Genomic DNA, 13,788 nt, shown 5'->3' on the forward strand with positions numbered 1-13,788 from the left:
TGAAGGGAAGCTCCAGTCCGGGGTTGAGGCACGCTGCTGGGTTAGCTAGCACTGCTGCCCACGCAGGACCTGCCCTAGGGAGAGAACCGTGGTCACCATAGCTGTCTTCAGGACAGCTCAGGGATGCGAGTGTGAGCTGGCATCCTAGGGTGTTTGTTCCTGTTCCTTTCCCTGTCAGGTGTCTCCAGATCCACTGCTGGTGACCACTTGATGGCTGTTATCAGTTGGCTTGTGTGTGTGTGTGTGTTCTTTCCATGTGCTTTCCCAGCTCTACAGAACAAGGAGTAATGGTCTCAAGTTGCAGTGGGGGAGGTTTAGGTTGGATATTAGGAAAAACTTTTTCACTCAGAGAGTGGTGAAGCACTGGAATGGGTTACCTAGGGAGGTGGTAGATTCTCCTTCCTTAGAGGTTTTTAAGGTCAGGCTTGACAAAGCCCTGGCTGGGATGATTTACTTGGGAATTAGTCCTGCTTTGAGCAGGGGGCTGGACTAGATGACCTCCTGAGGTCCCTTCCAACCCTGATATTCTATGATTCGATGATTCTTCATCAGTCGGACAGGCAATGACCGATCCGGAGAGAGGAGCAACATCTGAGGATGTCAGTATCAGAGGGGTAGCCGTGTTAGTCTGGGTCTGTAAATGCAGCAAAGACTCCTGTGGCATCTTATACACTAACAGTCGTTTTGGAGCATGAGCTTTCGTGGGTGAATACCCACTTCATCAGATGCACGTAGTGGAAATTTCCAGCTCATCCATCCTCAGCCATCCGAGGATGTACATTCCTGGTTCCTCCTCCTCATCCGGTCTCCTTGGCTGTTCTGAGGCATCCAAGATGAAGGAAGTTCTGTTTCTCTCTTGGCTTTCCATAAAACCAGTACAGTGGTATGAGCACAAACAGGAGGACGAGCTGTTGTTGTAGGCTGGGAAGTTATGATGTTTCATCTGGTGGGGATAAATCATGGTTCACTGGAAATCAAAGGGCAAGAAAGGAAATGGATGTGGAGCAGATCCTGGGTGAAGTGTAAATACCACAAATGGGGATGCGGTTGCTGACCCAGGAACAGAATTGAGAAGAGTAAAACTAACCCGATGAAAGGGAATCGAGAGAGAAAAAATGTTGAATACTTGTCTCTTCAAAGCATCGGTTAATTTGTGCAGCCTTCTGTGAGGGACAGAAGTATCATCAACCCCAGTTTTACAGAAGGGGAGAACTGGGATGGGGGGATTGTATCTGGGAGTCAGACTGGGGGTGGGGAGGAAGAGGGTGGTTCTCCAAGCATAATAAAGGATAATTTATTTATTTTTATTTATCACCCCTGTGATCTGCCAAATGGAGATGCTGCTCACTGTAGATTGTGCAGATATACTCTCACCTCCACTGCTTTCCTTAGGCTTGGTTTCCCTGCTTCACTATGCCCATGACCCCGGCTAGGTCCTTTCCCTCTGATTTGCTGCTTGCCTTGTACTGAGCATGCTCCGTCACACTGCTGAAGTCCTCACTCTGCCCTTCCCTGCCCCGCCTCCCGCCCACTATTGGTAGGCATGGGTTATCTCTGGCTTGGATCCTTTGAGGTTGGAAGGAGAAAAATAAGTAGTGGCATCTCCCAAATGCCACTCACCTGTGTCACAAAAATGAGACACCGCTTGCAGCAAATGGTGCAGATCAGTGACTCTTCCTCTGCCTTCTTACTGGAGGAGTGAGAATGAGTTCGCATGGGCCATCAGAGCTAACACCACTCTGCAAAGAATGGGGCAGGTCATGCCTCTGAACTATTATTCTAGACTGACTACAGAGTCATCTCTGCACTGGTTATGCTCTGCTTATATTTTTGAAGGCTTTATGCAGCCACTACCACTGCAGAGATGTTGATATGAAAGTGGAGATTCTGGAGAACAAGGTTGTCTCTTCAGAGCGGTGCCAGTGTGGTGTATGGGCAGGCACTAGCTCAGGGCTGGCTTTAGGCTGATTCCCCAGAATCGGGCCCCACACCTTAGGCGCCTGTTTAATTTTTTAATTTTTTTTTTACTCACCTGGTCCGCTCTGGGTCTTTGGTGGCATTTCGGTGGCGGGGGGTCCACTCCAGGTCTTTGGCAGCATTTCAGCGGTGGGGAGAGGGGTCCGCTCCAGGTCTTCAGCGGCTTGCCTTCAGCATTTCGGCGGCGAGGGGTCCTTCTTGCCATGGAAGACCCGGAGCGGACCCCCCGCCGCGGAAATGCCGCCGAAGCCCCAGACCGCTGCTGGATATTTGAATTGGGCCCCGCAGTTCATAAAGCCAGCCCTGCACTGGCTAGCAAGGAGCACATGAGGTCAGATTGTTGGAGGGGATTGGTACCTCAGTTGAAGTCACTGAAAATCAGGCCCATCGTGAGCAAGAGGACACTAAAAATAGAGCATAGCTACTGCAGCATGAGTGGCGGGAGGGGCTGACCATGCTGAGTATGTACTTAGTATCCTGGACTGCACCGGCCTCAGGATGGTTAGCCCCTTGTGCTGCTCGTGCTGCTATGGCTATGTTCTATTATCACGCTAGCTGGACCAGAGCTGACTCCTCGAGCGGGGAAAGTTGCATATTCCCACTCTAGTGGAGACATACCCTACGTGGCCGAGCCAGGGATGGCACTCGGGAGTTCCTGACTCCCAGTCCCATGCTCAGATAAGCAGGTCCCTTCGCCCCTTGTCTAACAACATGCAGCACATTCTAAAGCAGGAAAGCCCAAGTCTTTGCCCTGCTATTATCATCTGATGCCCTCAGTTTGTGGCTAAAAGCCACCTCAGACATGACAGACTCCCGCCCCACGCCCTTTTCCAGGTAACTGTATTCAGCTGGCACCACTCCAGCCACTGCAGCGAGAGGAGACTGTTGATTTGTGCATGTAACTGCACGGTGGAAGCCTTTATTAGTCAGACGTGTCCATCGCTAGCAAGCTGATCAGGTCTCCTCCCCCCTACTCTCCACCCCAAACCAGCTTTTAAAAGAACAGAAGCAGAGACACAGCCACAGAACGTGATTGAAAATGATAGCCTGCTCCTCCCCTCTCTGGCCCGACAGTGCTCTGGGCCCGAATCTGCAGACCCAGGGAATGTAGAATGGGAGCTGTGCACTGACCACCGTGGCTTTGATAGAGGAGGGCTGAGGCTGTGGGAACCTTTCCGGACATTATGGTAAGAGGGATGACAATTCTCAAGCAATTCTTACCCTGCCAGGTTCAGAAGGGATTTTTGTTTATTAGAAAAAAATTGGGCTTGGCTTTAATATTGGAGTGATCTTCTTACCCAGGGGAGCACTGTGCTGTCACTGGTGAGCAGAAACTCCAATAGGATGCTTGCATTTCTGGCTGCTTCAGTCTTCTCTCTGCGGCGCTTCTTGGACCACGTTACTGTGGCATCTGAGTGCCTCACGCACCCCCAGTGCTCTGATCCCCAGGATACAGGTGGGGAAACGAAGCCAGAGAGAGACTAAGGCTGTGTCTACACTACAGATTTCTGCTGGCATAGCTATGTCGAGCAGGGGTGGGAAGAAGTGTGAAGCCTGTGCAAGCAAAGCACCTAACAGAGATGCGGCTGTACCAGCAGGAGGGCACTTTTGTCGATATTGCTTACTTCGTTTGCAGGGAGAAGGGAACTGGTGAAAGCGCAGCTTGCTTAGTATAAGTTATGTCCGTACTAGGAGCACTTCGCTAGTGTAGCATGCCATCACTTTGTTCTGTGTGTGTACGTCACCGGGCACAACGGGGTCCTGCTCTGTGACTGGACTACGGTGCTGCCGGAATCCCAGTGTACCCATATCGGTAGGGTAAAGTTCTCCTGGTGCAGATGTGGCCTTCGTGATGTACACGAGGCTGGACAGAACGCCTTTGTTAGAGCTGGGAATTGAACCCTGCTCTCTCAAATTTTAGTCTATCACCCTAACTCCTGGATGGGAAGGGGCAGGACCGGCGCTAGGGTTTCTGGCGCCCTAGGCGCCGGGCCATTTCGCCGCCCCGCGCGCGGATCTCGTGGCTCTGGCCGAGCTGCGGCAGGTCCACCGGAGCTGCGGGACCGGCAGACCGTCCGCAGGTACGACTGCAGCAGCTCCACCGGAGCCGCTTGCCGCCCCCTCCCTAATGCTGGCACCCCAGGGAAAGTGCCGGCCCGGGGCGGCACCCTGACCCCAGGGGGGGCTGGGCGGCCCCTGGGGCTGCCGCGGCGGCGGCTCCTGACCCCGGGGAGGAGGGGAGTGCGCCTGGGCTGCCGGGCCGCGCGGCGCGCGCTCCCTGACCCGGGGGAGGGCGCCCCTCACTGCTGTGGTGGCGGCGGCGGCTCTGGACCCAGGGGCGCGCTGACCCCGAGGGGCGAGGGGTGCCCTGGGCTGCCGGGCTGCCGGCTGCGGCGGCGGCGCACTGACCCCAGGGGCACGCTGACCCCGGGGCAGGGGGCGCCCTGGTCTGCCCGCTGCGGCAGCGGGGCGCGCTGACCCCGGGGCTTCTGAGGCGGGGGCGGAGGGCGCCCTGAGCTGCCGCGGCGGCACCTGACCGGGGGACACCTTGGGCTGCCGCTGCAGGCAGCTGTTGCTGCCGGCAGCCAGCCCCTCCAGCAGCAGCGGCTGCAACCATTTAAAAAATTTTTTTGGTGGGTGCCACTTTTTGGCACCCCCAAATCTTGGCGCCCTAGGCAACCGCCTAGTTTGCCTAAATGGTTGCACCAGCCCTGGGAAGGGGTGGAGGGATGGCTCAGTGATTTGAGCATTGGCCTGCTAAACCCAGGGTTGTGCGTTCAATACTTGAGGGGGCCATTTAGGGAACTGGGGTAAAAATCTGTCTGGGGACTGGTCCTGCCTTGAGTAGGGGGTTAGACTAGATGACCTCCTGAGGTCCCTTCCAACCCTGATATTCTATGATTGTCCTTCCTCTTAAGAGGGATCTAATCAATTAGGCATACAATAGCGTCCTGGGCACCTATGTAATAGTATCTCACATATGCTATTTTGAAATTCACTGCTTCGGACTATCAACTACTCCAGAAAGGAAGATGATAGAAAGCCAATCCTTATGTTTGGTTTGAGCTTAGGGCTGATTTCCCAAAGCACAGGGCCTGAGTTGCAGCCACAAATTAATGTTACCCCTGCATACCTGCATTTATACACCCACGTGTGGGTTTTGGAGAGGCAGGCACAATATGTCTCCCTTGATACTTTGGCCTGTGTCGGTCCATGGGGTACTTGGGTTTGTCCGCACATGAATTGTTTGGGAACAGCTATTCTGGAATAACCCCATGTCTGGATACTTTTATCTCAGAATAAGAATGTCTTGTTCCTGTTTAGCTTAGCCCACTTTCAAAGTAGACAGGTCCTTAGATAAATCCACTGATGTTTTTCCTAGTGCCTTTCATTCCCGAGAGTCCTGAGCTAGAATGACTTAATCCACCAATGAATGGGGTGGAACACAGTAGCTGTTTAACAGCACATAGCAACATTGCAGGAGTGTAGGATTCAAAGTGGAGAACAACTGTGTATCCGGTTGAAACTGTGAGGGGAACTAAAAAGGGACAAATGTAACCACTTAAACTGAAACTTGGGTGGGTTACCTGGGGTTAGCATGAGGGTGACCAGGACAAGCAATCGACCATGGGAGTTGTCATTCTGCTGGGTCAAGTGTGTCTGTCAGCTGGTTTCCTGCACTGAGTACCAACAGATAATCGGATTGCCTTGAGCCTCTATTGCACTACAGACTGTCTCTCTCTCCTCTGCTCTTGCTTTGCTGCCTTGCAGTGTATTAATTTAATTTTTAAAAGCCAATGGATGGGGAGTGTGCTAGAGGGTCTGCCAAGGTCCCTGCATGCTGCAGCTGGCTGGACTGCTTTGAGTGCTGATAGTTAGGCTATCTTGTCCTCTGGTTCCTGCCTCCTTTGCCGTGATGCCTACAAAAAAACTTTAAATTGGCGAGGCCCGTGGGTTTGCCGAGGCCACTGCCCACCATGCTGGCCAGTATTACCTCACAGTTGCCTTATTCTCCCCTGTCTATTTCCATCTGATGTCTCTTGCTTTACGCTTAGATTGTAAGCTTCTTGGGACAGGCACTGTCTTTTGGTTCTGTGTTTGTACATCGCCTAGCCCGATGGGGTCCTGATCCAGGTCTTGGGCTATGAGGTGCGACGGTCATCCAAACAGTCATGTTACCCCATTTTATCCAAGTGTTAGCTAAAAAATTTGAAGCCTGATAGGCTATAGATTGTTCCAGATAAGAGGAGAAATTGAGGAGGGTCAGATATTTCATTGACGCAGTTTTGTTGATTTACAAAGAATATGCCACATCCTCCTTTCCCGAACCCAGTAGGAAACACCCAGCAGGAGACTACTCCTTGGTTTACCGTTCCGAACCTTCTTCCACTCAGCACTGAGCCCAAAGAGCTGTTTTTTCAACTTTCTTCCAGGGCCACATTATCAGCCATCTGTTTCTGTCAGCTTGGCTTGATCTTGCTTCTTCTGCTCATCCTATCTCTCTCGCTCGCTCACACGCACCCCCATACCTCCAAAACAAAACTCAAGCAAACCTTCCACCCACTTAATTCCAACTCCTGCGTGGACTCTCATATGCCTTTGTTTTAGGAGAGGGGCTGATTACATGTCTCTTGCTGCTATCTTAAAATGAGGATTGGCAGTCACACCTCCCAGTTTAACTGAGGTTTAATCCAACTCCCAACTCTAATAGCTCAGAATCATTGTGTCTCTGTTCCCTTGGGCCCTGTCTGTCTCTTTTGTCAGATATTAAGATTGTAATTGGTTTGGGGCGGGGCAGTTTTCCCCTTGTATGCATGGATTATATTTTCCTTATATGCATGAATTTTTCATTATATGCATGAATATTGTCTAGCAGGGCCTGATACCTTATGGAGCTGTTCTAGGCTACAATAATGCAAAATTAATCATCATCAGGAAAGTTCCACTAAAAAAGATGCACTTACTATAGGTCCTATTTCCCAAACCCTGCAGATGCCTAATGTAATCCCATAATAAACAGATACGATGAGGAAAGAGAACATGGCCGCTGGCGAAGCGGGAGCAAGGAATCCATGATTTGAGGATCATGGAGCAGTAACTCTGAAGATCTGTGTGTGATGTCTCTTATGTGTCTGAATGCTCCTAGTGGAATGACACAGCACAATACAAGGAAACACGTAAAATGACACTTCTGTTTTCTGTTACAGTAGAAAATCCATCCCTTGAAGCTTCACGACCGAAAACCAAATAGAAATTGACCCGTTTCTCCCCCAAGGGAGACGTAAGTGAAACAGAGGTGAAAGAGGAGGTAAAACCCAACAAAAACACACTTTCTGGTGTCCATAATAATGAAAAGCTCTCCTAGTCTGCAATGATTGTGTCTAGATTGCTTCCACGACCTTTGTTGGTTGCAGCCTTCGGGTAGCTGATTTATATACCTGCAATAGTAGAATTCTCTGCAGTTACAAACTGGGGTTATGTCATCGAATATACTCTACACTGTTGTTCTTATTAAAATAATTGCTTGGTTGCAGGCTAGGTGATCCAAAATAGTGGATGGTGAGTGATGTCTCTTACTACTGGCTTTGTTAAAATTGTCTGTTTTTTTCATTAAAAGCCCCAAATGTAAAATAACTGCCAGCATGTAACAGGGGGCTTCATGCTTGGTTCTGCTTTCTGCTAGAGTGAGGGCAATGTCCGTCACCAGGCGGGGAAAAATTTGTGAAACTGGAATCGAGGGCAGCTGACCTCCAGTTTGCCTTACTCAGATGATGAGCTGTATTGCAGCTAGTGGGACTGTTTCTGTAAGGACAGCAGGATTTATCATAGAATATCAGGCTTGGAAGGGACCTCAGCAGGTCATCTAGTCCAACCTGCTGCTTAAAGCAGGACCAGTCCCCAGACAGATTTTTACCCCAGTTCCCTAAGTGGCCCCCTCAAGGCTTGAACTCACAACCCTGGGTTTAGCAGGCTCAAGCCACTGAGCTATCCCTCCCCCTCTGGTGGTTGTGATCACGTATCAGTAATTCCCAGGGCATGCCCCTCGGAGAGCCACTGCAATTTGGAATTTGGAAAGGCAAGAGAGTCGAGATGAAGTTCTTACCTCCAAAGTACTCTGCACCTTGGAGGGGCTGGAGATGCAGATACCTGCAGTGGCTTGCTAGGTTCTTTTCCTTCCTCACAAACTCCCTGTGGGGAAGGGGTTTCTCCAGAAAAGGGGCTGCTCTGTGTCCTGTCTGCCAGTTGGAAGGTGGATCTCATTTGCAGTAACCCTTTTTGGTTCAGGCAAATTGTTGGATTGCTGCTCGTTGGAGTTTGATCCTGACTTTGCTCTGTGTACAGTGCTCTTTAGCTCTGCATCCCACCTGCCCCTCGCTCTGCGTACAAGCACTCAGTGGGGATTCATCAGTTATGTATACCGCAGCCTTGCTCTGTGATCATGCACCCCAAAGTCTGCACTCTCTGCTCTCAGTCCTGCTGCATGCCGCACCCCGCAGCTGCTTTCTATGGTCCCCTTGCTCTCCTCCGTCTCTACCTTTGCCACGTGCCCAAGCCCTTATTTCCATCACTTCAAGCTTTTAACTTTGCGAGAGATTAAAAGGCGCACACTCTCTTAAATTTGGCATAGAAACATATTTTTGTAGGTCCTACTAAAATAGCAGCTGTTGCTTTTGTGGTTTGTGTCATGAGTGGAATATTATTGTGTGGGCAGGGACAATTCCAGTCCTTTGCAATCTGGAGGGCTTTTGCCGTCCCCTCATTCTGATCTGAAATTAGATCGCAGTCTGGACCTGGAATCTTGTGTTGTTTAATTAAAGTGACATGCGGGAGTCATTTCTGGTAGCTGATCTGCCCTTAATCACTCCAGCACTCCCATGAATGAACCCCCAATTTAAAGCAGATGAGAGATAATGTGAGAATTTCCAGATTATAGAAAGCAGAGGTTTTGGCTAATGCATAGAAAGCAGACAAGTTATGTGTCACACATCTGCCCTCCTCCAGCACCCCTTCTCTTATGAGGGATGGTGGGGAAAGAACTGTTGCAGAACCCTTTGCTGTTTGGGATCACCGGAGCATTTCAGACCCTGTCATTTTAATGTTAAATCTTCCCTTCATCTGTTTTTCCCTCCTCGTCGCTACCCAACTGAGAGAGACATTCTGGGGAGAGGGAAACAAGCAACAGCTCCCCTGAGACAAAAGCGCAGCATGAAGTTGCCATGTGGTTTTGAGGATTCTCTGGGCTTTCCCCATTGCAGGTGAAGAGGTGATTTTAGTTTGTGATCCTGTGCCAGGGGTGTGTCGAAAGCAACTGCACAACCCCAGTCAGCTGGGTGGGTGAGGAGTGTGGGATCAAGTATGGCAATCCCGTGGGGGCGATGGATTTCACGTCTAAGCCTGTCTGTGACACTTGCCCTTTGAAACTATCACTGCCTGCTACTGTGACTAAGGACTTCCCTTGGCCTCTGGGGAAGACCGAATGGCTGAGATTCCTCAAGTGCAAAGGGGTAAAAAAGACGATTGGCTCTACAGGCACTTGACACAAAACATAGCCTGTGCTGGGTATATAAAATCTCAGCTCCCGTTCTGTCTAATCCCTTCCAAACATGCCATTCCTGGCACACTCCTGCGGCAGTGGATTTGGGACACTGGTCACCAATTGGGTCCGCCCCCATCAGGGTGGTAAATCTTGCTCAGGGATGGAGAGAGGGAGACCGGGAGTGGGATGAGGGGGCCTCGAAAGGAAAGCACTTTGAGTCATCACATTGTGAGACCTGCTCTCTCTAGCCTTCTCCTTGTGGTGAGAAGTGTGTGTTTCTCCAGACTAGATGCAGGGGATCCTTTCCTTAATATGAACCTCTGTCCACTGCATTAACAGGCTGGGTTGAGGTGAGTGGTTGTGAAATAGTTAATGCTTCAGAAGGTGTTTCATGCCCCAGAGTATCCCAGGCTGCACTGAAAGGTGGTAATCTCTGGCTAAATTACCTCTCCCAGTAAAATCTGTTAACTGTCTTGATTTAGGTAGCCCCGGATTTAAACCCCAGCACGTGGGCCCATGGGATGAGCCCCAAAGGGTGCTATGGAAATACTTTCCTTAGCTTGGGGGGTGGGGGGGGACAACCACACTTTAGTTATGGGGTTGGAGAAGGGCCCCGTTGTCATGCTTTGTCTCTGATCTCTTTGCATCTGCTCTTCCTTAACCCACAGAAGCTCTTCAGGAGCTGACACTGCTAGGGGAAAGTAAACTGGATTCTACTCTGCCTAATGCTTCCCATTATTTCTTATCCGAATCTGTTCTGTCATCAGTAGAGCTGTCAGCTCAAGTTCTGAGAGAAACATGCTTAATATCTGTGACCAGAGCCGGGTGAATAACTAATTTCTAGCTTCAGTGGCTGTTCTGAAGAATCAGCAAAACAGTTCAATTCAACCTGAACCAAATCCAAACAGTCTGAAGTTTTCTAGCAAATTGAAAATGTGTGTTTGGGCTCAAAAAATCCCCTGCTTAAAGTTGGTGTTGGTCCTGCTTTGAGCAGTGGGTGGGACTAGATGACCTCCTGAGGTCTCTTCCAACCCTGATATTCTGTGATTCTATGAAAGGAAACATATTGTTTGAGCAGCAATCCTGTGTTTCCGTGCACGTTTAAAAGGCTAGATTCACAGATGGGCTTAGGACTTTTAGCCAAGTGGTTAGAGCACTCACCTGGGATGTGGAATGCCCTGGTTCAATTTCCTCGCTGCCTGAGGTAAAGCAGGGATTTGAACCATGGTCTCCCACATCTCCCTAACTCCTGTTAAAAGGGGGTGAACCTGGCCCCTGGATGGGGAAAGGGATATGTCGGACGCACCACAGGAATAGAGAGCTACCCTCGCGATGGGTGTTAGTGTCTCAGTGCATGACCTTCTGCAGGGATGAAACCGACGTGGTTTTGGATGGTAAGGAACAGTGCCAAGCTGATCGTTCCCTCTGCGTATGCGAGAGACTTAAAATATGAGTTTAAAGCTAATTACCCGCCTGGTTGGTCTGCAGGCTGAGGTAGGGCATTGTTTTTATTAGCATTTAAAAAAACACAAAGATATTTGATTTTTATCAGCTGGGAAAGTGTATTTTAAATAAGAGTAATGCAAACAGAGGATGAAAAGGTGCAGCACACTGTCACGTCCTGGCCATAATATTGCATTTCCAAGCACTCTATTTCGTTCTGTAACGAGAGCTCCACCCTGGAGGATGGCCAGCATCCCACTAGAGGCACTCTGCACCTTGCAGGGTGAAGGCCAGCACAGTGCTGGCACTGGAGGAGATGGGAGTCTTTAGAATGGGCCTGATCCAGAACTCATTGACATCAACAGCAAAGCTCTTATTGATTGGCTGACTCTTGGCCTTCGACACGCCCTTTAAAATGGGAACTGTGGAGTGGAATGCTGCCAACTAAACCCCAAGTGGCCAAGAGGAGGCAGCTAATAACTGCGGGAGCCTACAAGTTAAATGCCATACATGCGCCCCTTGTGAGCTCACTACAGAATGGGAGGTGTCATGGAAGGATCCATGGGACATAGGAATCCTAGTGCTGTGGGCTAACCAGAACATCGCCTGGGTGTTAGAGAAGGTGCAGGAGGTGGTAGCTGACATGTCTATATTCTCCCTTCCTGGGTTAGGGCATGAGTTACAGCTGGACCCTGTGCCTGCACGCCCGGTGTGGACGAGTGCCTGCTTTGTCTGGTGGCCCTTCCCCTCCCCATTTCAGGAGACCACAGAACAGAGCCAGGGTGAAGTTTGCAGTAAAATCTATTTGCTTTTTGCATATCTGCCCCTAACATCTCTCTTCAGGGTGTTGCTTAGTCAACAAACCTGGCATTCCCCTAGCAACTCTGCTTCCTGGCTGGGTGGGAGCTCACAGAAAGTGGTGGAGCTGATAAGCGCCTTAGGTATGTTGTATCCTTGTGCTGATCTTGTGACGCACAGGCCCTGCCCTTTCTGCATAACCATAACCAGACACTTACCTGATCTCTTATTTCACTGTGGAAATCAGCCTTGGTAAACATCTCTGTTGACAGGTTGGCACATCATAGGTGTCATTGTGCCACATGCCCTGCCTACTCAGCACTGCAGGGGGTCAGATTGCCTTCCCTCTCCACAAAGCAGATGTCTGTCTCACTGAAGAGCATCTCCATTAGCTCCTAACAATATGGGGTCTACAAATAGAACTGGTCAAAAAGAAGAAGTTTGATGAGGATTTGGCAAACACTTTCGATTTGTTTTTATTTTCAAGCTAGACTGATTTTTTCCCCCTCTCTCCCAAGTTTTAATGTTTTCCTTTTGAAATCACTAATTTGCTGTATTTGTGCAAGTTTCAGGGGTCAGAGTTAAGGTTGGATGGGTTTGGCAATGAATGATGAGGGTCCCAGGACATTAGAGACACAAGGTGGGTGAGGTAATAGTTTTTATGGGCCCAATTTCTGTTGGGGAGAGAGACAAGCTTTTGAGCTTACACAAGCTCTTCTTCAGGGCTGGGAAAGGTCCCTGAGTGTCACAGCTAAAGGGACCAGTCAAGCTGAAGTGGCTCGTTCACACCCCTGTAGTCATTAGCACGAAAGGGTGGGGTTGAGTGGATTACAGATTGTCCTAGTGAGCCATAAATCCAGAGGGATTCCCTTGCAGTAGGAATTGGCTGGCTCTCTTCTGTTTAATTCCAGGCAGTTTAATGTTAGTGGGGATTTTTTCCTTGAAGCTGTCGAATTTTAGTGGTGTCATACAATGTCCTGGGTGCTAGCTGGACATGCTCTCAAACATAACTTTTCCTTTTTACCAAAGTACTTTTATTTAGACTTTGGATGAAATTCCTGCTAGTGCAAGAGGCCTTGTGATGTCTAGCTAGTCCTTGTGCCCTTCTGCAAAGAGCGGGATTTCACCATTTGTTGTGCTCCCGCAGCCTAGTTCTACCCCTTTATCCCACCCGAAACAGTTCTCCTTTTCCTTCTTTGCACTTCCACCCTTCAGATGCTGCTCCGCGTGCCTACCTGAATCTGTGCTGACTAGCTTTGCCTTCAGTTCACTGCATAGGTGCCAACTTTCTCGGCGCTGGTGGATGCCCCTGCCCCTGGCCCCACCCCGAATCCACCCCACCCCCATTCCAACCCCATCCCCCAAAGTCCCAGCCCTAATTCCCCCCCCTGCCCCTATTGAATCTCTTCCCCAAATCCCGGCCCCGGCCCCTCCTCTTCCCGCAGCATGCCGCGTTCCCTCTCCTGCCCCCTCCCTCCCTGCCCCGCGAATCAGCTGTGTTGCGGCGCAAGCGCTGGGAGAGAGTGGGGAAAAGCAGGACGTGGCGGTGTGCTTGTGGAGGAAGCGGAGGTAAGCTGGAGCAGGGGGGGGCAGGGCAAGGCCATGGGGAGCTGCCGGTAGATGCTGAGCACCCACTATTTTTTTTCCCGAGTGCTCCAGCCCCGGAGCACCCACGGAGTCAGCGCCTCTGGTTGACTGGTGACTCCTGTGCTGCATTGCTCAGATGGAATTTGCTTTGCTTTGTTAAAATCATCCTTGTTGGCAGATCAGTGCAGCTGTGCCCTTAACAGCTCAGCCGCTGGTGATGTGCACATGTGACTGGGCCAGTGCATGCAGAGATTCTAGAAGCATCTATCTCATAGTTCCCAACACTGTGGCTGAGTTGCAGCAGGTATGGTGTACCTTCCCAATCTGAAGCACTGCAGTGTGGGATGCAAGAGGACTGGTTGAATCAATGCAGCTGCAGAGCTCATGGCTTCTGTGCCACAAGAAGATAAATGGTTATAAATTTTCATAGGTTTTAAGGCCAGATC

General features: G+C 50.2%; 1 protein-coding gene across 17 annotated transcripts in view; it reads left to right on the plus strand.

Annotated features, from left to right (window-relative positions):
• The window catches only part of ST3GAL4 (ST3 beta-galactoside alpha-2,3-sialyltransferase 4), a 175,216-nt gene that overhangs the window by 123,298 nt on the left and 38,130 nt on the right, over positions 1 to 13,788 (plus strand). The window contains exon 1 of one of the 17 annotated variants that reach the window (XM_032772027.2): positions 3,057 to 3,164. The exons of the other annotated variants lie outside the window; for them this stretch is intronic. Within the exon in view, the coding sequence (XP_032627918.1) occupies positions 3,162 to 3,164 (3 nt within the window). The 5' untranslated portion in view covers positions 3,057 to 3,161. Of the gene's footprint in view, positions 1 to 3,056; positions 3,165 to 13,788 lie in introns of those variants that run through there. 17 annotated transcript variants of the gene reach the window in all.

This window comes from Chelonoidis abingdonii, chromosome 18 (assembly GCF_003597395.2).
Source record: "Chelonoidis abingdonii isolate Lonesome George chromosome 18, CheloAbing_2.0, whole genome shotgun sequence".
NCBI lineage: Eukaryota > Metazoa > Chordata > Testudines > Testudinidae > Chelonoidis > Chelonoidis abingdonii.